This window comes from Gymnoscopelus microlampas (assembly GCF_963454915.1).
Source record: "Gymnoscopelus microlampas genome assembly, chromosome: 1".
In the NCBI taxonomy this organism is placed as follows: domain Eukaryota; kingdom Metazoa; phylum Chordata; class Actinopteri; order Myctophiformes; family Myctophidae; genus Gymnoscopelus; species Gymnoscopelus microlampas.
In genome coordinates this window covers 47,417,993-47,444,157 of record NC_139962.1, presented here as the reverse complement: position 1 = coordinate 47,444,157, position 26,165 = coordinate 47,417,993, and the positions used below count along the sequence as shown (strand labels likewise).

The window sequence follows — 26,165 nt, the reverse complement described above, 5'->3', positions numbered from 1 at the left end:
AAGCATAGCATAGCATAGTAGCCAATAATGTATTATTATGTTAAAGTTAAAACATTATGGGTGCACCTAAATAATATGCTGGTGCCACATTTTTATTAAAAAAATGTGGCGCAACCAGTGCAACCGATAGATAGATAGATAGATAGATAGATTTTTATTATAGTGTCCTGCACCACATGATGCCCAGCCCGCACAGGCTTATAAGACACTCACACAATGTACATATACACCAAGATACAAACAGAATACATAAACATTTTGATTGTCCAGGTTGTGGGTTACGGGTACATCGTCCTCCACCTCAACTGCCATGCTTTTTCTATGAATTTTCCTAAAACAAAAACTTCCTTATTGAACAGCCAACTTAACATAACATTCAGACATCCAAAACAAATCTGGATTCTTATCCTGCATTTTTTTTCAAATAAGGAATTTCGTACATCATTGTACAGTGGACAGTGAAAAACAAAATGAACCTCATCCTCCACAACTCCCAGGTCACAAAGAACACACAATCGCTCCTCAGGAATGCCAGTATATCTACCCACCTCAACTGCCAGAGGTAATGCACCAGATCTTAACTGCAACCAATGTAAAAAGTGAGTCTGGAGCCCTGTCACCAATTATTAATTGTATTAGCTACAGCTGCATTGCTTTTATGGTGTTGTAGGTGGTTTATGCAGCCTGCCATGTTTTTATCCTGCTGCCGTTTTTACCTTGCACTGGAAAACAAACTACAAGATCAGCCGACTATAGGATTTCGTCCCACTTTAAATGGTAAAACCAAATAGCACTGGATATAGAGGCGTACAGTACAGTTGGAGTTGTAAAATGGTGTGTAATAGCGAGTGACCAGCAGTGCATTATATTAGCCCATACTGAACCTCCATGCAGATCGACTGAGCAGACCAATGCACTTTATGCGTGGCATAAATTATAAGCATTCCTCAAGGCCTTTAAGTCGTTGGGGTTTTGTAAAGGTTTAGCACCTTGTGGAGCCCTGCGTTGTCTGTTCATGTGTGAGAAGCTGAGGCAGTTTGGGGCTTTTTCTTTCTTGCTGAGGAAAGAGGGAGGGGTGGGGGGGGTGGGGGAGGGTTAACGGGTTCAAGTCTGCTGTTTCTGCTGTGTAGTTTCGCAAAAAAAAGTTTTAAATGTTCTGGTGCAGAGCCCCCCGGTCCACGTTGCATACCCCAAGCCCACCGGTCCCCGATGGTGCATGGAGCAGTGCAGAGGGGGGGGGGGGGGGGGGGCTGTCTGTGTGTGTGTATGTGAGGGAGTGAAGGAGGAGTGAAGGAAAAGAATGCTTCCCTTTGTGCAGAGGTAACTCTGAGAATGTAATCTTACGGGTCTTTTTGGGGTCCATTTGTACACTGCCAGAGTTCAATTAACACTCACGTATTTGAGTGTACACTACAGAGGGGATTGTGACGGAGACTCTCCCCCATCCCCCCCTACTCCTACCCAGGGGTTTCCCTCACTTCCTCCTCCTTTCTTTCTTTCTTCCCCCTTTTACTCTCCTCATCCCCCACTTCCTCTCCTCATCCACCTCCCCATACTTTCACCGCCAGGAGCTCCCTCTTCTCTTCACTCTACCTCCTTCTCCTCTCCTACCCCCTCCCCACACGACCTACCTATACATTCACCTCCTGTTTACCCCAAACTCGTCCTGTCCTCTCCTCTCCTCTCCTATACTAAAGTAAGCTCCTAACCATTGGCTCCAGGGGGAGGGAACACTGTAACCCCATACTGGACAAATACAGCCTTGCTCCTGTTTCCAGTTTAGGATGAAGGGAAGGCAGCGTGCGCACACACGCACGCACGCACGCACACACACACGCACCTTCTGTATGGAAGGTGAGGTAGTGGGAGATAGGGTCTGTGGTCCATCTGTTATAAACTACTGTTGAGTGGAAATAGCCTTGTCTTTTCTGTAACCTACATTACAGTATGTTTAGACATAACCCCTATGCCTTGCTATTGTGTAATGGAGCAATATCATACAGTCACAGTAGTATCCAAGGGAGCCAACTGTGTCTTTTTAACCCTGGTGTCCCTATTTTGGGCACGTCATTATAGGTGAAAACTGTCCAAAAATTCCCATAGTTCATCACAATTTCTCTACATTTTTTTTACATTTAAGAAAATAGCCAAAGTTTAGTATTCTGGGGGGAAACATTCACCAAAAATTGACAAAATTTGACAGATTAACGCTGGTGAACCAAAATATGGACGCCAGGATTAATGGTTTCCATACATTTAAAATGAAAACAGTCTGACCAGAAGCAGAGGCATAAAACATTTCTCCACCGAGGGGGGGATGGATTCTGCCCCATGCCCCCCCCAGCAAATCCGACCCTCTACCTGCCTATATACATCCATTGCCCTTTTTTAAATTTATTTTTTAATTCGCTTTTATGCCTTTATTGATAGGACAGTAGGCTGACAGGAAATGGGTAGAGAAATGGGGAGTGACATGCAGCAAAGGCCGTCGGGATCGGGGGTCGAACCCGCAACACTCTGTCAGGCTGGATTACCAGCCTATTAGGTGCCCAGACGGCGGTTACGCCAACCGTCCGGGCCCTCCTTTCTGCTTTTCATTACACCTTTCTGTCTATCCGTCTTGTCTGTCCACAGGTCCGAGTCCATCCCCAACCGCTATTGTTTCTATTGGCCCTGGCGCGCAGCCGAGTCCAATGCTCTCTCTCTCCACAACATGTTGGATTCCCTCTGTCAATCAAAGGCTGCAAAATATTTCCCTGCCTCGCTGAATCTCGCTAATTTGCTGCGGCCGCTATTCCTGGTAAATGCGAGCGAGGCCCCGGAATTCGTGACCCACTTTCTGCTCCAACATTTTCTAATCAATACCGAACCCCTCCTCCCCCACCCCGCCCCCCATGCCAAAACCATGATTGATGTCACTCTAGAATGAATGTGAGTCTGGAGCTATGCGTTCTCCGTTCTCTGTGTAAAGCGTTAAGAGATCTCACTGTATACCTACTGACCACAGCGCCGTCCGTCCAGCAACCACAGTATATGGCACTCCCTTCCGCCCTGTCACTGCACTGCAAAACCCCAGAGTGTTCATTTAACTCTGGAGAGCGCGCAAATGGAACCAAATGGACCCTCACGGGTCCATTTGGTTCCATTCGTACGCTCTCCAGAGTTACAAATTAAAATGGATAGATTGACGCTGAGGGGTTTCACGGTGTGTTTGACCGTAACAAATGAGTGCTGATGGAGGTGGGTATGGTGCCGGTTTAATATAAATAAATGATCCCTGACGAACAGCGATTATTCCCCTATATCACTCTTCGGCCATTCATTCAACACCTGAAGAGATGCCCGCCGGTAGCAGCACACAGTCTTCTACGGAGCCAAGAAGTGACTTGCTAAAGGGCACTTCGGCCACGTCCATCGCTCCTTGGCTTTCCACGTCCACAAAATGGTCCCAGCCAGCCCTGAGATTGAACGCAGCAATGGCCTCCCAGCCGCATTCCAGAAGGAGCAACGATGTGACACTAATTAGTAGATAGTACCAGTAATTGATACTATAAAATGTCATCTTACATTACATAGGACATCATTCTGTGTGCTCTCACTTTAAGCACAGCATAAACTTTGGTTTTAAGGGATTTTTAACCTAAAATCCTGTTGTTCTGATGAGGAGATTATATATCATATACATTTTGCACCATCGGGCGTAGCGGAATGTACGCCCAATGTACGCAGAACAACACGATTCACGTCATCGGCCATACACTTCCTTATTTCGCGGAGAAGAACACAAGTCATAGGGTATTTGTTTCCCACACCACAGCTATGCCTATGATCACCTCATACATCAGGACAATGGGATTTAGGTTCAAAACTGTCAAACATGTCCCTTAAAGAAATCTCTAGTTTATTATAATCTACACCAGTTGTTCCTCCAGTCTGACTGCCGGAGAGAGGTGTTCCATCAGTAACTCTCACCTCAACCAGTTGTTCTTTCTCCCGATTGGTTAAACAAATAGCCCCTTTCATCCCCTATCCAGGAAGTGGATGCGCTAATGTCTTCTGTTTGGCTGTAAGTTAGTGCAGTGGTAATTGATACTGATTAGAATCACTTACTTCCCCTTTACGAGCCTGTCTCTCTCGTCTGGCGTGAGCCCATGGGGTGACTCAATGGAAAAACACAAGTCCAGCCAACGTACACACCGGAGCAGGGGAAACCCGATGCCTATCTGTTAAGCACAAATGCAAATGAGCTTCATTACAATAGGAAACACTAACTTCATCTGTTAGGACAATGGATAGAGTTCACTAGAAATTCTGCAACCACATGAACCGTAGCATCTCAACAGATGAACCATGCGGAAATCTACAAGCTGACAATGCATCGCAACGCGACCCATCATGCGCTAGCAGATTGGCTATTTTCAACGAAGAGATTTTATTTGGTGTAGAGAAAATAAAAATGGAGGGGGGCCAAGTACAGAGCCCTGGGGGACCCGGTCAAAAAGATACTCTTAACTGCTGTTCCTGCATGTGCTGATACGGACACTTCCTCTTTATGTAGGATCACAGGCAGTTTGTCTGGGCTCTGATCCTGCCGGTACTTTTTATTGTAATCTTGATGTGCCAAAAATCCAGAGTGATCATTAACTCTGAGAGTGTACAAATGGAACCAAACTCCATTTGGTTCCATTTGTACACTTTTGACTGTGCAATGTGTTTATTTCATGGTTGCATTGATCTATCTATCAAATCTACTCTACCCAGAATTACAAACTAATTAATAATGCATTATTATAATTATAATGCATGAGGCTTCTGACAAGGGGTGTCGGAAAAAATCGATTCGAATCGCGATTCTCATGTTGGACGATTCAGAATCGATTCTCTTTTTTTTTTAAATCGATTTTCAAAAAAATGTATATATATATATATATTTATTTTATTGTTTTATTTTTGGGGGGAGGATCTTGGATTTACCTTTGTGTGTTCACATTGTTATCAGTTGATAAAACCTTTACAATTATAAAAGTTACATAAATGTATCCTATGTTTTGAATCAAGAATCGTTTTGAATCGAGAATCGTTTTGAATCGAATCGTTTGAATCGGAAAAAATCGCTTTTGAATCGAAAAAAAACTATTTTGAATCGAGAATCGTTTATTTTGAAAAAATCGATAAAAATCGGAATCGTGACCCCAAGAATCGGAATCGAATCGAATTGTGAGTTAGCAAACGATTCACAGTCCTACTGACAACCCTCCTCTGAGAGACATAAATGGTTCTATCTTCTAATGAGTATTAGTAAGGACTAATTATATGAAGATAGGTTGAAAATGGGTGAAGTGGTCCTTTAAAAATAATAAAAAGAGGGATTTTCTTTTTTACCCATATTCAGACATAATAGCATTGCTTAAATAGTGAGAAACCATGTGAGCATTATCTCTTTGCTCTGTGCTTCATCCATGTTTCATTGTTTGGCCACGGTGGTCCTGTACGGCTATGAGGTCATATATATTTAAACAGCAGGATGTGTCTTTCTCAGGAGGATGCATTACTTAAAGGGTCATGGAGAGGGACTGCGTGTTTGTGTGTGTTCTTCTAGTAAATGTCTTCACAGGGCTTAGATTAGAGTTAGAATTAAAGCTGCAATCCGTAACTGTCTGTTGTTCTACCCAGAATTCGAACCCCTGACCCCATGCGAGTGCTGGAATCTCTACTGTTGAACTATAGTGGATAGAGGACATATTAGACCAGTTAGACATTCATGCAATACCTCGTCAACCAGTAGTGGTCCTACCCGACCACAGGATCTACATGTCTCAATAGAAGAGTATAGGTAGACCAACTACAACCACTGCAGTTGTGTTAGTTACAGTAAATTGTATTAACACACTCTACCATACAGATTGATCAAAATTAGCCTCATTCCCAGCCTTTTCTCATCTCCGAGGACAAAATCCTGGTAACAATCTGTTGCAAAGAACATCTATGAGGCTGGACCATTGTATGCACTTCAAAATAAAAATGTATTCACACAAAAAAAGCTATGGATTGAAGCTTTAACGTTAGGTTAAAGGACCACACCTGACTTTTGGTATAGCCTACTTGATATTACTGCCGACTATTTTCCAATGTATACTGTGGTTAGTTTCATTTTCGAGGTCATTATGAAAATCACCTTGCTGAAACTTGAAAACACATCTTTAACTTATCTTTTATTATCTTTGCATTTTAAAGCACAGATTGATTTGAAAAGTGAGGTTTAATTCAATGGTTACTTTGGTAATGTTTGGTTTAATTTGAATGACTATTGAGAAAATGAAAGTAAAATCTAAAAATAAACCCACTAACAGGAAAATGGTGTATGTTTGTGTAAGATACTGTATAAGGCCACACACATGAATAGACAATGACATGTATAGTGTTAAGTTTACTGGGGTCAGGGGTTAGTGTCTGTGGTCAGTGTAGTCAATGGAAGAGCCTCATATTAAAGCACTACAAATAATGTGTGCGCGTGCGTGTATGTGTTCATGCAGGAGTCTCAACCATCAGGGAGTCTGTATGGAGTCATCTGGTATGGGCTGAGCCAAAACAAGCAGAGCTGAGCACAGCTCAGGCTGCTAAACGTCCACACACACACACACACACACACAGAACCCAGAGCACAGGCTGCGTGGCCTGCCCTCGCCCCACGTCAACATCACTCACACAGGGAGCTTAAGCGCTGATCTAGGCCTGGTGAAGTCACCGCTGGTGAAACACTGTGAGACTTTACTGAAGATCTGACGTGAAACATTAAAGAGAGACGTTCAGAAGAGAAGGAGGGGGAGGAGAGGCAAGAGGAGCTGCACTGTCAGGGAACTGAACTCTATGCTGCTTTTGTCCAAAATATATCTCTCTCACCCCCCCCCCCCCCCCCCCCCCCACACACACACACACACACACACACACACACACAGGTTGAAAGCATAGTGGTTGTGTTTGTTATTGAGTCACACACATTGGGTCAATTAAATCTGGGTGAATTCAAAGTGTGTTCCTGGAATACAAGCTGGTTCTGCTTTTTATGTCGAAAGGATGTGTGTGTGTGTGTATATGCGTGTGTCTGTGTGTGCATGTGTGTCTGTGTGTGTGTGTGTGTGTGTGTGTGTGTGTGTGTATGTGTGTGTGCATGTGTGCGTGCGTGCATGTGTGTACGTTTACACCACCCAGTGCTTTGATGACCTTTTGAGCAGATGGTTTCATGTTGTGCTTGATTCCTGCTGTTCTTAACATAAACACACACTTGTGGGTGTGCACTGCAAGCACATACACACACACACACACACACACACACACACACACACACACACACACACACACACACACACACACACACACACACACACACACACACACACACACACACACACACACACACGCACACATCTTTAATTTGCAGTGGTGTGTCATCAAACATGCAGTAGAACAGTCATTAGTCAGTGAACTATTGAAGGCAGTGAGAGGTTCAGTAAACACAGCAGGAGCCAAACATAGTGCACGCACGCACGCACGCACGCACGCACACACACACACACACGCGCACACACACTTTCTGTGCAACATTTTTGTGAATCAACGAATACTGCACACTACACAGTCAACGGTGCGAAGTGCAGAGCACATGGGGTTTGGCGATGGACGTCTCGTGGCCAGAGGTGCAACCCCAGCGCAGTTGGAAACAGGGTGGGATTAGGAGAAATAATGACATATAGAGTACATACAGTACATACATACACAAAGACATGCACCGATCCTTACACACATTTCCTTCCACACACACACACACACACACACACACACACACACACACACACACACACACACACACACACACACACACACACACACACACACACACACACACACACACACACACACACACACACACACACACACACACACAACATAATACTGTAACATAACAAAACAAAACAGTGAGCTTGTAGATATGCTATTTTCACTATTTTTGAAATTCTTATTAAAGGTTTGATTAAATGTGTTAAGAACATTGTTCAAAACAGGACCAGGTTCAGTCTGTAGTCAGCATTTTATTGCCAATCAATTTAAAAGCAAAACAATGCACCTTAAAAGCAACCGACATGGATCAATTCACAAAAAGGTCAAAGCTTGTTTCCATTGTGGTCTGTAAAACAGTTAACACACCTTACAGAGCAGACAAAAGCAGTCCAATTTGTATGAAAATGAAGCCATCATTTAAGATCAAATTTAAAGTTTAGTATGGAATTCAGATACTCTGGTCAAGATGAAAAGCGTTTATTGCAGTGATATTGCATTGTATTTGGCACTGTGGCTCTACTCCCGTGATGCTCCAAAACAATCTGCACAAGCATGACACACACTCTGAGAACACAAACTCTTTAGCAGAGCCTAAACATACACAGCTATTACATGGACATGCTAACACACATAAACACCCCTCATAGAGCAGAACCTCAAAATACACAGAATTCAAAGAATACAATACATCTGAACCTGCATTGAAAGACCTGCTGACAGAGTGAAAACCTAAATGCTACTTACAGGAAGAGGCCGGGGAGGTGGAGGGAGATTGATCACACTGACGAGCTGTCATTTGTGGTAGCTTTTAGATTTTGAGCATGAAAGAGTGAATGTCAGTCTGCTTAAAATAGACAGCATAGACTGAAGCATTTGGGTCGTGAGGCTATGTGATTGGACAGTGCATCTGTGCGGGACCTCTTGACTTCCGTGCCTGCCGGAACTAACGCAATGGTCCATTTAAGAGAAAGAGTTTGAGAGGGATGATGAAAGACGATAAAGAGACTGAGTACATTGGATGGTGGTGGTTGTGATGATTGTGCTGATGGTGGATGAGGTGCAGGGTATTACAAGACAGAGTATGATAGAGAGTAAGACAATGTGTATCTGCATGAATGTGCATGTGAGAGAGAGAGAGAGACAGTCAGACAGTATTATGAAAGGGAAAGTGTGAATGAGACCAGCCGTATGGAAGACAATCTGGCAGATTATGAGGCCTTTCCCAAGCTTCTTTTCTCAGACATAAACTAAGGCTCTGCTGGGCTCCACAGGACACTGCAAACACTCCACAGCACCAGCCAACGCTGCTGAGGTCACATCAACTCTTTGAAGCATGATTACATAGGGCCTTTGACAAGAGCAAAAACTAAAAAGAAACAGCGAGACAGAGATGAAATGGCTGTCTGTCTGTCTGCCTGTCTCTCTGTGGGTGTGTGTGTGTGCGTGTGTGTGTGTGTGTGTGTGTGTGTGTGTGTGTGTGTGTGTGTGTGTGTGTGTGTGTGTGTGTGTGTGTGTGTGTGTGTGTGTGTGTGTGTGTGTGTGTGTGTGAGCATGCACTTATGTTAGACTCTTTACACACACTCACACATATGCTGCATAATTAATAGCCCTTTGGGATGAACAAAGGCCATCTGAATCTGAATTTGAGGATAAATATTGCTGCTGTGCTTTCCAGTCAGGAAAAATTTCCAACTGCTGTGTTTTGCACAAAAATCCATCTCATCAGAACGTGTTAACATGTTGCAGGGAATCCTAAAAGACAAGCTAGTTATCAGCTCCCTACTGCTGCCTCCATCACCTTAGAGGGAGGACAACTCTCCCTACTGTCTCACTGCCAACAAGTGCTGCTAAAGTTCACCAAAGTGCTTACTCACTGTCCTGCCAAAACGGAACATTGAATTAAACAGACTTTCATTGAACTGAGAAAGAAAGAAAGAAAGAAAGAAAGAAAGAAAGAGGGCTCTATTTTCACACAGGCACATGGTGTAAGCCCAGTGATAGTTTCTTGAGGCAGAGCAATGTTTTTTTTTCCTCACCTAGTCTGATTCTGAGTGAAAGTGAAAGACAAGCTGTAGCTTGCGACATGTAAATATTAAATAATGCTCCCCAATAGGGTTAACCCTATTGGGGAGTGCCATGACGCTTTTCTTCCTCTGTCTTTTATGCCCATTCATACAGATATAATAAGATGAGATAAGACGAGATAGGTTAGGATAACATAACATAACTTAACATACAGTAACACATGCACATGTGAGAAAGAATAATTAATACATTGAGGTTAAATGAGAATGGGAGATTAAAATCTTAGGCCCTATATACCTACAGATCTACAGTACAGCGTGTCTCATCGCAAATGTTTGAACAAAAAGATTAAAATAACATTTTAAAAAGTATTTGACCAAAATATTGCTCTGTTCACTTACTGTCCTGCAAAAAGAGAACATTGAATTAAACTGAATTCCTTTGAGCTGAGAAAGAAAGAGGGCTCTATTTTCACACAGGCAAGTGAAGTGATATTCTCTAGAGGCGCAGAGTGCCAAGTGCCAAGGAAGGAAAAGAGGATATTTGATCATATTTTACAGTACTGTATATGTCATTATTCCTCCTAATCCCACCCTGTTTCCAACTGCGCTGGGGTTGCACCGTGCACCTCTGGCCATCGCCAAACCCCATGTGCTCTGCACTTTGCACCGTTGACTGTGCAGTGTGCAGTATTCCTTGAATCGCAAAAATTTCGCACACAGAGAGAGTAATGTGTGTGTGTGTGTGTGTGTGTGTGTGTGTGTGTGTGTGTGTGTGTGTGTGTGTGTGTGTGTGCGTGCGCGCGTGCGTGTGTGGTCTGTGTCTGTCCGCTGACTGTTTGTAGAAGGTCATATTATCAAAACAAAAACCACAGTACAGTATAACACAGGAAGAGGCAGTGTTATGTACTCACTACAGGTTTCTTTTCATTCATTGACCTCTATCCTCATCTGTCCTCACACTGGCCTCTCCCTCTCTCTGTTTCCATCTCTCTCCCTTCATCTTACTATTTCTTTACCAGTAGTTCCATTGGTGGACAAAGTACATACTCAATTTATTTTTGAAATAGGGCTTAAGTCGTTAATTCATAATACTTTTTTGTACGTTTGGGTCCCAAGAGCTTCCTAGAAATGTAGTGGAGTCAAAAGTACAAGATTTCGATTTGAAATGTAGCGGAGTGAAAGCTCATGAGCTTGCCAAACAAAACAAATACAAAACTTTACTTAAGTACAGTACTCAAGTAAATGTAATTAGTTACTGTCCACCACTGAGTAGTTCTTCCAGTTAACTACTTAAAACGCTATATAGGCTACTATACTTCATTGACTGGGTCCCCAAGGGCTCTGTACTTTCCCCCCTCTTTTTTTCCCTTTACAACAAATATCTTTGTCCAAAATAGCCGATCGGCTCTTTTCGCCGACTGTTCGCCTATTTTTGCTGAATGTTTGCCTATCGTGACTTGCCCAGAATAGGAACGCCAGGGTTCAAAATGTCACCTCGTACTTCCTTGGTGGTGCCTAAAAACAGACTCTCTGGACCTAATCTTGGACAAAATGCTTATCTGCTTTTATCAACTAGGGCTGGAGGCCAGGCCTGAGAATACACACTCCTAACACAAAACCTCCCCCACAGACCCTGATGAAATCCAGATGTGTGTGTGTGTGTGTGTGTGTGTGTGTGTGTGTGTGTGTGTGTGTGTGTGTGTGTGTGTGTGTGTGTGTGTGTGTGTGTGTGTGTGTACACGTGCGTGTGTGTTTGGAGACTAATATGTTTTTTCAGGACTACTGATAATGATTATTAGGAACCTGAGTCAGCCGATCTTTAACAATATCTGATGACAGATTAATAATTTCAGTCATATAAAAATCATATTATATGAAGCTTGACATTCAACGAGTAATCAATATGTTAAATAAAGTAACTTAAACCGCCTGCGCTCTTGTACTTCCATCTTGGTGAGGACCAGTCATGAGGAAAGGATATAAGGATGAAGGTTAGGCTTAGGTTTATAATCAGGTTCAGGTTAAGGTTAGAGTAAGGGTTAATGTTTGGGTATGTAGTGTTTAGAGTTAAGGTTAGGGAAATAGAAATCAGTTCAGATCCTCAGAAATATAATACTTCAAACCTGTGTGTGTTCGCGTGCGTGCGTGTGTCTCGTCAGGCCTTGTGTAAATGGACTGCATTTATATAGTGCCTTTCTCCAAAGTGTCTTATTTCACATTCACCCATTCACACACATATTCATACACTGACGGCGGAGGAAACCATACAAGGCACCAACTTGCTTGTAAGGAGCTGTTAAGTGTTAACTCATTGACTGCCAGAGTTAAAACATCGTCTACAGCTGTCAGCGATTCCGAGCGTTTTTACTAACCTTTGAAAAATCATAGAATATTATTCTTCAAAACGATCCACCTGCCGATCACTTTAAAAGACATAGGGGGGTCTCGTAGAATCGGAAAAAAAACGATTGTGTCGTCGTGATCATCCGTTCCATAGTTATTGGCAGTTGAATTTAGCTTGTTTACGCCAAAAAGCAACAGAAAGCAGAGACATTTTTATTTTTATAAATCCTATACACGGTAACTAAACAATCTTGATTTCGTTGTGATCACGAGATTTTTGGCTGTACTCTTCATCATCATCATCATGATTCACAGGCTGCGGAAGAGTGCTCTCTATCGTAAACCACTGAAAACACCACATGACGAGTGACTCGTCAATGGCGGTGTGAGCCTTGGATTGAAATGACGAGTATATGGGGTGCATTTCTCCTTTCCGACATGTCGCCTTTCCGACGTTGACGAGGACAGCACAACAGATGCTTGGAACCATCCCTGAGGACATGTCTGTAAGAGCATGGCTGGCAACTGCCTGGAGACGGGAGTGGGAGTCGGCTGAGCCGTCACGGATGCACCATCACATCCTAGACCCTGGGGATGGAGTCCAAGGAGAACACCTACCACGCCGGCAGTAGACACTGCTGAACCGCCTCCGTACTGGGGTTGGCCGGTTCAAGTCGTCCATGAAGAAGTGGGGCCTGACAGACAGCGCAGTATGCGAGTGTGGCGAGCCTGAGCAGACTGCCGACCACATCATCACCACCTGTCCTCTGTACAGACCTCCTTCAGAGGACGGCCTCTTCCAAGTGGGACCAGAGACATTGGCGTGGCTTTGCGACACTGAGCTGGACATATGACGATGATACACGAAAGAAGAAGAAGAAGAAGACGTTGACGAACCCTATACCTAACCCTAACCTTAACCGCACGCGGAAGCCACTAGTCGGAGTGGTGAGATGTCGGAATGGAAGGAGCACCCCGAGTATATGGCAGTGAACCATTAGCAGAGGGCAGAAGGTGAACCCTCACCTCCCTGTAGATTTGTATTGTGTTCCAACTCTTCCCAAGCATCTCCAACCATCTCACTATCCTCTGGAATACTATGTTAAGACAAACAATAATATCCCGCAATTATCTGTACTGGAAACACAGACGTACACCCCGTTTACAACATTTTAAAGTGCACCATCAGACTCACCAACATCGCCATCCTTATGCCTGATGTATAGTTAGCTGTGCGCCAAAACTGCCGAAACTAGACGATCTACAAGCTTGTGGAACGGCTATTTTCAGTGAGCGACACAATGCGGCTGCGCAACCAAGTATAAATCAGAAATTCAATCCCTGTGCTACTGCTAGCGGGTCTAAAAACATCTATAACTAGTAAATGCACTCAGTAAAGAGCAGTCATTCCAAAAAAACAAACTGGCCATGGCCTGGGGGATCAACAAGCATTTTTTGGGAGCTCAGGGGTCCCTGATAATATATCAATAATAATACATTGCATTGCTCCAGATAACCGTCATTAATGAAAATGGACCCAGGGGCCTGTGGAGCTGACTGAAAGGGCCCCGAGTTGACCTGTGTGTGTGTGTGTGTGTGTGTGTGTGTGTGTGTGTGTGTGTGTGTGTGTGTGTGTGTGTGTGTGTGTGTGTGTGTGTGTGTGTGTGTGTGTGTGTGTCCGATTGCATGTGGCTGGCCAGGATTGTAGGAGTGTGTGTAGTTGAGGCTGTGACTCATAGGGGCTATCAGATAACTGTAGCACCGGATAGAGCGGCATGATGTCAAAACCAGACAGCACCGACCGGAGAGGAGAGAGGAGAAAGAGGGAGACCGCCATAGGAAAGGAAGTATGGAGGTTTGGAAGAAGGGATATCAAATGCAAGAGGGAAAAGGGAAACTATAGGATTTTAATCTGCTCTGTATTTGACTGGCCAAACTGAGGCTCAGATTCTGAGCATAAATCTAGAATTTGTTGAGAAAGTTTCATGTTTGTGTACTGAATAGACTGTATGTCTTATAGTACGCAATCCTGCATCAAGCACCTCCCCATTCCCCAACTCCCCATTCACCTCTATTCTCCCCCCAGTCCACAAATGAGCATCAACTTAGCCCCTGCTGTGTCAAAGTGTCAAATATGTTTCACAGTCATTCTGTCTCATGTCTCATACCGCAAGCGCATGAACCGTAGCATCCCTATTCTGGACGTGTCACAATAGGCGATCATTTTGGTGAAAATAGGCAAATATTCGGTGAAAATAGCTCAATGGCTAAAAGAGATTTGAGTGACCCTGTGACCTTTCCCTGCGATGTTATGAGCTTCTAGAGCTGCTATTTCCGTTATTTGTCGCACAAAGATCGTATAGAGGGCTTAAAGGAGAGATCCGGACATTTTAAGTATTATCTTTGATGTGTCGCTAATCACTCACCAACATTGAAAGGGACGTTGAGTTATTCCAGAGAGTCCCCTTCGTCCAGTCTGGCGACCCCCTCCGTTGGCATAATGGGAGCCTGTGGAAGAGTGAAAATCGTCTATTATAACCGATGCAAAGTTAGTTTTTTCTCTACAACTGCTCATCGTGGAGTCTCATGATACTCAAACATGCACTGAATCTTGCGAACGAGCGACCATTCGTGCAGAACGAGATGACGCAGGTTGCTTGTTTTTCCATAGACGCCAGGTTCTATGGAAAATAGAAGGGGTCCTCAAAGTCCTCAAATCCAACCTTGGACGTCTTCACAAACCCACATTATACAATTTATGTTATGCTTTAATTTTGTTACGAATCCCTCAAGCTGGAATAAATATTTTAATACATTTTATGCATTCAAACCCACACATTGCAACTTTCATATCCTACAAAACTGTTGCGTGTCATAGCAACATAGAATATTAAAGGCATAATATCCATATAGCGTAGGTTTCTCCTTCATAAATGGCTTACTGATTGGTCAACGAGATAGATTATTACACATAATGCCAGGACATCATTGGACCATTTACTCCTCCTGCTCACCAATAACAGGTTCTACTTAAACCCAGCCCTGAATTTTTCATATACACTCTCACATCCACCCTGCACCATCCCAGTGATGATTCGATGAGATCCAAGGCAAAAGACTTCAGGGTCAGCAACCCCTCCCAGAACCACCACCACACTTTACACCGCCCTCATTCTTTTCAATAAACAACTTTATTATGAACTTGACAGTGTGGTTTTCTGCCTAGAGTAGTACATATTAACTGCATATATTATTTCCCACCACACTTTTGACTGTGCGCTTTGAGCTGGTTTGCATGTTTTCTCCAGTCTTGTTTGATTCTCACCAGCATGCAGCACAGCACAAGTTTCAGAAGCAAAAAAAACAAAACAAGTATTAACATTTGGTGAAATGCATTTAACCCATTAAGACAGGGAAAATAATATTAATATTTCTTTGGCTATTCAAAAATATATCTACAATTTCATGGAGCTTGTAGAAAAATAGGGGCTATTTTGGGGCTATTTTATTTGGAAAATCTTGAACATTTGAGCAAATCTTTCAATATATATGTTTTTTAAAGTGAAAAGTTTTTACTCAAATCTTTGCTTCTGGGGATTCTACAAAATGTCTTCTAACAGTTTTTCCTTTAAAAAAAACTTATATTGCTATAATATGAGAACCACTGATATGTCTCACACACCACTCACTCACTCCAAAATATGTCTCACACACCACTCACTCACTCCAAAATATGTCTCACACCACTCACTCCAAAATATGTCTCACACACCACTCACTTCAAAAGACGTCTCACACCACTCACTCCAAATGTTATGGACAACGTGCAACAAGAGAGCTGGACACAGAGGTGTCTGCATGGTGGTTGAAGAAAGTACTGTATGGTCATTTTGGAGAAGTTAAGACATAAATATAAATATACATCAGATGAATGGCCAGCCTTCGTCAGTTGATTTAAGTGTTTACAGGAAACACCAGTAGAAATGTGAGTGGTGATTTAATTATTGAGGTCTCATAAAGCTCCCCTCTCCCAAAACCCTGTGGACCTTTGCCAGGGAACCTCAGCATGTACAACACAACACAACACAACACAACACAACACAACCACACACACACGTAATGATATACAGTCACATGCAAGCATGTACAACACACATGCTTACACATTCACACAACATAGTGTATCTACACACAACCTTTACCCACCCCAACTCTCACTGGATTATAATCAGAAACACACACATAGGCATGCACACACGCAAACACACACACATTGTCATATTATGTTTTTGAAACACACTTTCCTGGAAGGGGCCCTTGTTTAAACCACAGAAGCTCCTCTGCCCCTCTGCTCTTAGTTGGGTCATTGTCAAGACCAGCAGTCACACACTCACGCACACTCACGCACGCGCACACACACACACACACACCCCCCCCACACACACGCACGGCTCACGCACACGCACGCACGCACGCACGCACGCGCACACACACACACACACACACACACACACACACACACACACACACACACACACACACACACACACACACACACACACACACACACACACACACACACACACACACACACACACACACACACACACGCACCCCCCCCCACACACACACACACACACACTCCAGGCTGTAGAGAGATGGAGAAAGGAGGGTGTGAGAGAGAAAGAGAAGGTTACTTTAGGTATATATCCAGTTGGCTTCAGTGGAGTGTGTGTTCAGACCATACAACTTGAAACACTGCACTGGAAAGACACAATCTGTTTTTTTGGGTAGATCCTTATTCTTTGTATTAATTCAGAATGTTGACAAATAATAGGAAGGCTGAGACATTCATCACCAAATTCTTCGAAAGGTTGAAAAAAGACAAAAATCTTAGAAATGATTGCACAACAGGCCCCAGCAGCATCATGGTGAAGGCCTTTCTCAGAACTTTAACTTGGCCACAGTGTTGACAGTCTCAGGAAGCGTGGTGGCTCTCCTATGCTATCATTATGTGGCCTGCAACAAACCAGAGAACATGAAATTGAGGGAAATCATTATTACATCTGGCCTGCCTCTACTCTACACTTCAAATTATTAGCCCAGACGTGTATTTGTGCGCATGTGTGTGCGTGTGCGTACAGTACATGTATATTCAGCTCAGTATCACTTAAACCCTATACTTAGTTGACCGGATTCCCGAGGGTTCTACTTGGGAATACTAGGCCCCCTCATGTTTTCACTGTAAACTAAATATCTTTGCGGAAAATAGCCGACATACAAGCTCACAAAGCAGTACTTTGTGACATGTTGTGAGCTTGTAGGCTATTTTCACTGAGCTTTAACCCCATAATAGGGGTGGTAGTGTGTGTGTGTGTGTGTGTGTGTGTGTGTGTGTGTGTGTGTGTGTGTGTGTGTGTGTGTGTGTGTGTGTGTGTGTGTGTGTGTGTGTGTGTGTGCGTGCGCGTGCAGTGGGAGTGCCCACTGTACGACACTGACCTACTGACAATGTCCAGAAGGGCTCTGTCCCAGCCTGTCCACCTCTGCATGATGTCATAGGTTAGACCTCTGTTTATGTTAGTATGTCTTTAGGTTTATATGCTTTATGACTCCCTTATCTACACTGATGATAGCGTGTCCACCACGGAACATATAACAATGTAACATAACATACAACATGTTATATGTTATGTTACATTATGTTACATTTAAGACCTCAAGTCAAAATATGTTATGTTGTGTTATAACATAACATATTTTGACTTGATATCATAAATGTAAAATCTATAAGTGAGCTTTTCTTGGTACCAGATGGTTACTACAGTGCACACGTACTGCACACATAGGTTGTCTTCTTTTGTTTGTAAATGGTTTGTTTACATGCGGAATGGTCGTAGAGAACCATTACACAGTGAGCTATGAAAGAGCTTGATCTTACCTCGTAAAACGTGAGAACATGAGCAGACACACAATTTAGATGGACAATTAAAATCCAGACTAAATGTTTCTGTGTGAACAGGCTGTTGGGTATGAGTTGTGTTGTAGTGACCAGGTTAATGTGTTCCAGCCTGCTGTTTAGACTGGACTCATTTAGACTCTGATTCTTCAGTCTGTCTATGCTGTGCGTGACAGGTGGTATCAATGTGTGTGTGTGTGTGTGTGTGTGTGTGTGTGTGTGTGTGTGTGTGTGTGTGTGTGTGTGTGTGTGTGTGTGTGTGTGTGTGTGTGTGTGTGTGTGTGTGACTGGTATTGGAGCTGAGGTTGACCATGAATCACCTGTAGAGCACTTAGCATTCCAGAGACCGAGAGGAAAAAGTATAAGAACTGTCTATTTCCTCTCGCTCCATCTTTCTTATTTGTGTCCTTAAAGATAACTCCTGGCTGCCGTCTTCTCCAGCCTCTTACTATCTTATCTTATCACTCAAACAGAGAGCGTCTCCTTTCAAACCCCAATGGTTCTAATCAGCCCCCCGCCCACAGGAGTGGCCCAATTCTCTCACAACTTGCTACAAAAATCCCTCATGAAAAACTACATAATCTCCTACCTTTCATTTTCAACCTTCACATGTGTCTCCTTCTCTAATAATCAAAAAGTGCTATATATTTCATCTCGCAATTTACTTCCGGATGGTTCGTTTTGCACTTTTTTTGCCACATCGGTCACGGGAAAGAAATAAGCGCTGCCGTGGTCTATGGAAACGAGCCCAAAAGTGCACCCAAATAAGCCCAAAATCGCTTATACAAACAGTCAGACCTGGCAACGCAGCCTACGCCAATCATGCGTGAGAGATCTACAAGCTATGGGGCAGAGACGCCACCGTATCTTAGCAACAACTACAGCGCTCACTCTCATTGGTCGTGTCACGCTAAGAGCAGTCTCCAGACAATGGCATCGCAGACAGCTTGCTGTTACTGCTGTAGCCATCACAGTTAGTCCCAGCGACGACGGACAGGGCGCTGTGATAGCTGCCATGTCGCTAACGCTAACGTGGTTGTCATGCCTGCAGCGGCTGTGCAATCACTTTGTCAACAATGCACGTTCGTGTGGTGAATGTCAATATTGCTGCTCTGTTAGTCCATTGTAGATGGTGTATGTTTGTGTGTGTCTTCTGGAGAACTATGTAGCTCCACAGCAACTACAGTAACTAACGTAATGGCAGGACCGCCCCGTGCAACGCATGTTAGGCTGCATTATGGTCATGTAGTAATTTCAGATAATTTCGCTCCGATTACAGCAGTGCTTATCAACCCTTTCACGCCGCCGCCCCCCCCCCCCCCAAATAAACGTACTTGATCTGGGGACCCCCCCATTCTGTTTGACTCCGTTCCACAAGTACATATTGTGAAAATAGCCGATCTACAAGCTCAAAACGCCTCACGTTGAGAGGCTTTGTAAGCTTGTAGATCGGCTATTTTCTACATGACTGCCTCTTTCTTACATTCTTTGACAATGTGGCCCATGTTTTCATAGTATAGTTTGTTGACTACTTTTGTTGCAGAAATGCTCATTTCCTTTACTTTCCTTTTTTTATTGTCTCCGCCAGGCCGAAAGGCATGGCGCAAGACTATGTTTCACCCCCTGTCCGTCCGTCTGTGATAGCTAATCTCTCACATCGTTGACTTGATCGCAGCAAAATAACAGCCCGATGAGTCAGTGAGAGCTGGATAAACGAGGTAAAATGTGTCAAAAGGAGTCTGTACGGCTGTCGATAAATGAACACATGATGTTCATCTCCTTGACGGAGAGGAGATATTGTGTCTTTTGGACAAACAGCAGTGTCGTGCTGATGTTTGTTGTGTGAAGCAGCTTAATGTCAGAGTGTTTGTGTTGGAGCGCCTCAGTGCGGCTGCAGAGTTCATGTGCAACCTCTTCCAGAGAGAGACAGAGACACTAGAAACTCTGCTGGGGAAAAAAAACACTGCTGGCCATTGACTTTCATATGGACATTGATCTACACACTGCAGGTATATCTGCTACACACACAACATCAAAATACACACTGCAGGTATGATGCAGCGTTTGCATTACAGCCAGCATGCCAGCGTAGTTCCCATATGGTTTCAAGGTGGGCTAAACCATATGGACCCCATGTCAGCAATGTCAGCGGCATCCACTTCAGTCCCAACTGCGATGCCCATGCAGGCTATAAGTAGCTTCTACCTGGCCCTTAGGTGGGCCCCAACTACCCATGTTTATGTGGGACCAAGGCGGGTCCTACCTGGGTTTGCCCATGCAGGCTTTAACTGGGTTCTACCTGGGCCCTAGGTGTACCCTAACCAACCACAGTGCAGTGCCCATCGCTCCAATTGTTGTGACGTCAGGGCTCTCAATACTGCACATTGGTGGAGGAGGAGGGGCCGCAGGGCGACCGCACACATCGCTGAACCAATGGTAGCCCACGGATGTTTCCTCTGGGGATTTACAATCTGCCCCTCTATGCCACATATCATCCGCACTACAGGGTCTTCACTGACCGAGCCACGGCCCCACTGACCCTCATGACGCTACGCCACTTATATGAGTTGCCAAGTGGCCGCGGGCGCTACGTGGGCGTGGCCGCGGGATAGACGCGAGCCCCCGCGTAGCGGGGGCGAGCTTCTAGTTATGACAATGGGCCCGATTAACTAAGCTGGTCGTAAATATCAGTGTAAATAACGTGTGAATAAAATGACTAAAGGAGGGTGTATTTTCTCTAAGCAAAAACCGAAGAGCAATTCACAAAGGGGTGTGTAAATCCCTGATATGTGTGGATCACAGTTGTTCCTCATTTTTGCCTGAAGGTCAGAGGCACGTTCATATGGAAGATCCTTTGCATTGCTACACGCCCCCATTTAAGACCATAAAGCTGCTTACACTCAAAATATGGGTGTAAACAGCTAAGTGAATCGGGCCCATTGTCTCTATCTCAGCTTCCCTACTTTCTGTCTCCCTCTCAGTGTTATTACTGTCTGTCTGCCCTACACTGTCTTCCTCTCAGCTTTATAACTGTCTGTGTCTCCTACACTGTCTCCTTCTCAGCAGTCCCCCCCCCCCCCCCCTCCCCTTCTCTGTCGGTGTGTTTGATGTGAGCCAAGCATTGAGCAGTGATGACGTGCCAGAGACACCAAACAAGACTGGAGCCTCTCAGAGCATCTCACTCCACAGCTCTCTCTATCTATCCCTCTTCATCTCTTCTTGATGATTCTCTCTCTCTCTCTCTCTCTCTCCATGACCAAAGCATCAGGAACAGGGATGTGAATTGTTCTCTGTCAGACACACATGCTAATACATATACACAATCACGCACGCACATGCACACACACACACACACACACACACACACACACACACACACACACACATATATATATACACAGATACATACAGTTACACACACACATATACAGATGAAAACCCATGCCCAGACCCAGTAGCACATGTGGACAAATACCCACGAACACATCCACACTCAACAGCATAGAAAAAGGAACACTCATAAGCAGAGCATCTAAGGACACACACACACACACACACACACACACACACACACACACACACACACACACACACACACACACACGATTGTCCTCTACATAACATTCTGTGCTGTCAGCAAGAGCAGAGAGAGCTGAGGGTTGTGTCAGCTACACCTCCTCACTGATGGACTGATAGACAGAGAGAGACCAGAGAGAGAGAGTGACAGTGACACCAGTGTCACTGACCACTGGTCCATGGCTGACTGCTAACTACTCTAGTGCCAATAAAACAAACACAAGCATGTGATTGGCTGTCAGAGTGGACACCACCCTAAGGTTTGGCTGTTGCTGGGCTGTTCTCGATGACTTCTCGATGCTTAGACAGACGAGAAAACAAGACAACACTGTTGTTGTTTTTTTATTAGAGACATGAACCCTACAGCTACTTATTCTGGGCATTTCAGGCGAAAGTTCTGTATAAATAGGCAAACATTTGGCAAAAATTCGGTCAACGACGTAAAGGTTTAAGTGGTTAACGGTAAAGTGGCCAGACAGCTGGCCTTTGTGTTCTCTCCTTATTTGAAACATTAGACACAAGACTTAATCTGGTGTGCAAGGTCTTCACTGGTCAACCGTAAACGTGCCAACTTTTTGCACAAGACTTCCTTTGCTAGCTTCATCGACTGGTCCTGTGGTGTGCTGCTTGTTTTGCAGGGTTGGTTGCTCGTGGTTGTGAACTTGGTGTTAGCAATGGCAGCCAGCTCCACACTGGCAATGGAATGAGAGCATAAACGCACAAAGAATTTAACCACTTACAACCTAACGTCCCTATTTTATGGGGCATGTCATTATAGGCGTAAAATCAGAAATGTTCCAAACGTTTCCAAAGTTTTAAAATAGCCGATCTACAAGCTCATACGTGTCGCAATGTGATGCGTCGGGAGCTTGTAGATCGGCTATTTTCCACACACGACAAAGTACAGTATATAGGATTTAAGTGGTTAAAGTGAGTATTGGAGCTCTATGACGCATTAGTATGCTGGAAGCAAATGGGAGCAGACGATGAAAAATATTCTGCTCAGCTCTTTCCATGAAAAATATTACCACATGGAGGACATTAACACAGCCAGCCCAGATCTCGATCTCGATCTCGATCTCTCTCTCTCTCTCTCTCTCTCTCTCTCTCTCTCTCTCTCTCTCTCTCTCTCTCTCTCTCTCTCTCTCTCTCTCTCTCTCTCTCTCTCTCTCTCTCTCTCTCTCTCTCTCTCTCTCTCTCTCTCTCTCTCTCTCTCTCTCCTCTCTCTCTCTCTCTCTCTCTCTCTCTCTCTCTCTCTCTCTCTCTCTCTCTCTTCTCTCTCTCTCTCTCTCTCTCTCTCTCTCTCTCTCTCTCACACTTTCTGTCCCTCTCCTCCTACTCTCTGCCTTTCTATTTCTCATGCCAACTTTTTGTCTCTTTTCCTCTTTCTTTCTCTCAACCACTCTCTCTCTATGTATTTTTTCTTTCTTTCATTGAATTAATGTGCTTTCTGTCATTGTCTCTCTCTCTCTCTCTCTCTCTCTCTAGTCATACATGGCTAATTGTATGCTCTCTACTCTCCTCTCCCCTCCATTCTCTTCTCATCTTAAGCTGCTGTTTCCATTTACTCGGACTGAAGTTCTTCTTCCAAGAGCTTGTGTTAGTGAAAGCCTGCAAAATGTTACACAGTGGTGGGGTGGGGGGGAGTTGGGTGTGTGAGGGGTGCAGATAGAAGAGGAAGAGGAAGAGGAGGGTGAGGGTGAGGTGGGCGTAGCCAGGCGATGGGAGCAGAGTGAGCGAGTTCTTGCATCCTTCTGAATTTCCTACTTATGGTGAAGGCGCTACTATAAATAGATTCAGAAGGAATGTTTTATGCAACTTTGACAGTGTGAGGCATACATATACACCTGACTGGAATTGTAATACAGAAAATGTGTGTGTGTGTGTGTGTGTGTGTGTGTGTGTGTGTGTGTGTGTGTGTGTGTGTGTGTGTGTGTGTGTGTGTGTGTGTGTTATTTTGGTCATAAAAAGAAAATTCAATGTATTTTTTTTCACATTGTATGTATTAGACCAAAAAGTGTAGGCTGAAGCCAATGGATTTTTAGCCTATCCTTTTCACGTCAAAAATTGAACGTAAAGAAAAAACTACGAAAACAAGAAAAAAAAAAGAAAAAAAACTCAACAGAAAAAAACAAGTCAAATGTGATCATTCAGATTTACAAAAGAAAAAAACAACCAACTGACAAGACTTACAGATGTGGAGCCACTGACATTAAAACATGCAGGCCGGGGTTCCATGCTCATAGCCACCAGGCTCAAGGGCACATGTAGCAGCTGCTGGACTTGAACCTATAACCTCTGGGTTACAGGCTAGGCTCTCCTCTGCCAACCCCCCCCCCCCCCCCCCCCCCCCAGCAGACTCTGGAAAGCAGGCTCATGACAAAATAACAGCTTTACTACGCTTGGAAAGTCCAAATGAAGTCTTCAGTCTTGTAATGAGGTCATTTTATCATTAAGACCATTTAGTTTCAGTTCTAAAGCTTTGACCACGTTTTTCCCTGCGTGGTTAAAGTGCTGTTGGCACATGACACATCCATGTGATCTTCAGTAAATGGCAAATGAATGCTGCTGTGCCTGTAAGGCCTGGCACGGCCGGGACAGACTTTAGCCGTATATAAATGGCTTGTCTGAAGTAAAGGTTAGGTAAATATGTACGATTCCGGTACCAACCCACAGGAGCTGAATCACTGGGGATTTTATTGGCCATGTAAATTTACGTTTGCGCATAAGAGCAATTTGACTCGGTGGGTGGGTGATATATTACAGGAGATACTCAGAACTGCTCAACATGAATGTCTCAAAATCTACAGCCTCACAGGTTGATCGCTTTTACAAGCTTTTACCACCCACTGAGATCACATCTGACAACAGCCAACAAGATTGAGTCAAACTTAGTATGACATGCAGAATTGTTTTGAAAAAAAGGGTAGCCCTCTACTAACCATCAGTGGTGTGAAGTAACTAAGTACATTTACTCAAGTATTGTACTTGTATTGTACTATTGTACAATTTTTACTTTACTGGAGTATTTCCAATTTTCAGTATTTTTACTTCTACAAATATTATACTTTTACTCCACTACAATTATTTGAAAACTTTTGTTAATAGTTATTTGTAGATTTTCATTATTATTACAAAACATACATTAACCACTTCAGCCCTATATATATTTCTGCCATTTAAAAAAAGCAGATCTACAAGCTTGCAATGCGTCGCAATGCGATGCAATGCATTGTGAGCTTGTAGATCTGCTATCTTTTTTAAAGATTTTTTTATACATTTTGGACTTCTGAAATGGGACATTCTGCACACTTTTACTACTTTTGGTACTTCTTTTGGTACTTTAAGTACATTTTGATACCAATACCTTTGTACTTTTACTCAAGTACATTTTGAATTCAGGACTTTTACTTGGAACAGAGTATTTCTACAGTATTTACCACCACTGCTGATTATTGTATGCCCTCCGAAAAAACCTAGAACACACCACTGGTTGAGGTGTTGTGCATTGACCTGCATCCATCATCTCTGCAGTAGTGACAATGGACATTTAGTTGTGTGCTGTGTGCATTGTGTGGATGTGTGGAGGTAAGACTGGAGGTAAGACTGGGTAAGTGCGGGTAGGCAGGGAACATTGGTTGTCTCCGTGGGTGGCTGGTAGCTGCTACAACCCCTGCATGCAGGAGCTGCCAATCCTCCTCCTGGGTGCGGGCCATGACTATGTTGTTGTTGCTGGAGGACATTGTGAGGCTGTATTAACTAAACCTCCCGTTGGGGGATAAATGAGGTTTTAGCTCGTATAACTCTTACTATTTCCAGTTTACACCTTGGCCCATATCTGTCTGCAGTGTTGTGATGATGTTAGGGGTTAATGGGTTGCATGGGTTAACAGTATTATGACATGGATCCCATTTACTGAAGACCCCCTGGCTCTTCAGCATTCCCCTGGTATTGAGCGCTGAGCTGAGAAAACATCTAAGTTCTAGTGTTTCTCAACCGCTGGGTTAGGGCCTTAAAGGAGGTTGTGAAATGTTCCGACATGTGGAACTTCACGGACAAAGGAGGATTTGAATAGAGGAATATCACCTTACTGTATATGACTTACTGGGTCTTGACTTGATGGTCTATGCTAAATCTACTCCTAGAATAAAAATGGTTAAGAACCACTAGTCCACTGTGCTGTAGTTTAAAGGTCAGGATTGGCTTCCACCAGATTATGCATAGGTTCAGTTGAGACCTTGGAATACCATTCTACAGTCTCTTTCACATAATATTAACTCTGGACAATTGTACAGGGCATCAGGTCGGGACATGGACCAGCGTTTCACACGTAGCATGCAACTTCTGTCCATGTCAGAAGTGTTCTCTCACATAACTGGTGGTGTACAAATAAAATAAAGTGTATTTCATTCATTCATTGCTGAATT

At 43.8% G+C, this 26,165-nt stretch overlaps 1 protein-coding gene across 1 annotated transcript in view; it reads right to left on the bottom strand.

Annotated features, from left to right (window-relative positions):
• Positions 1-26,165, bottom strand: part of LOC311043824 (putative transferase CAF17 homolog, mitochondrial) — a gene marked incomplete at both ends in the record, with an annotated part of 42,376 nt that overhangs the window by 14,208 nt on the left and 2,003 nt on the right. The window contains 4 exons of the mRNA XM_084055196.1: positions 10,263-10,266; positions 10,455-10,556; positions 12,825-13,048; positions 22,311-22,430. Coding sequence (XP_083911322.1) covers positions 10,263-10,266; positions 10,455-10,556; positions 12,825-13,048; positions 22,311-22,430 — 450 coding nt within the window. The remainder of the gene's footprint in view (positions 1-10,262; positions 10,267-10,454; positions 10,557-12,824; positions 13,049-22,310; positions 22,431-26,165) is intronic.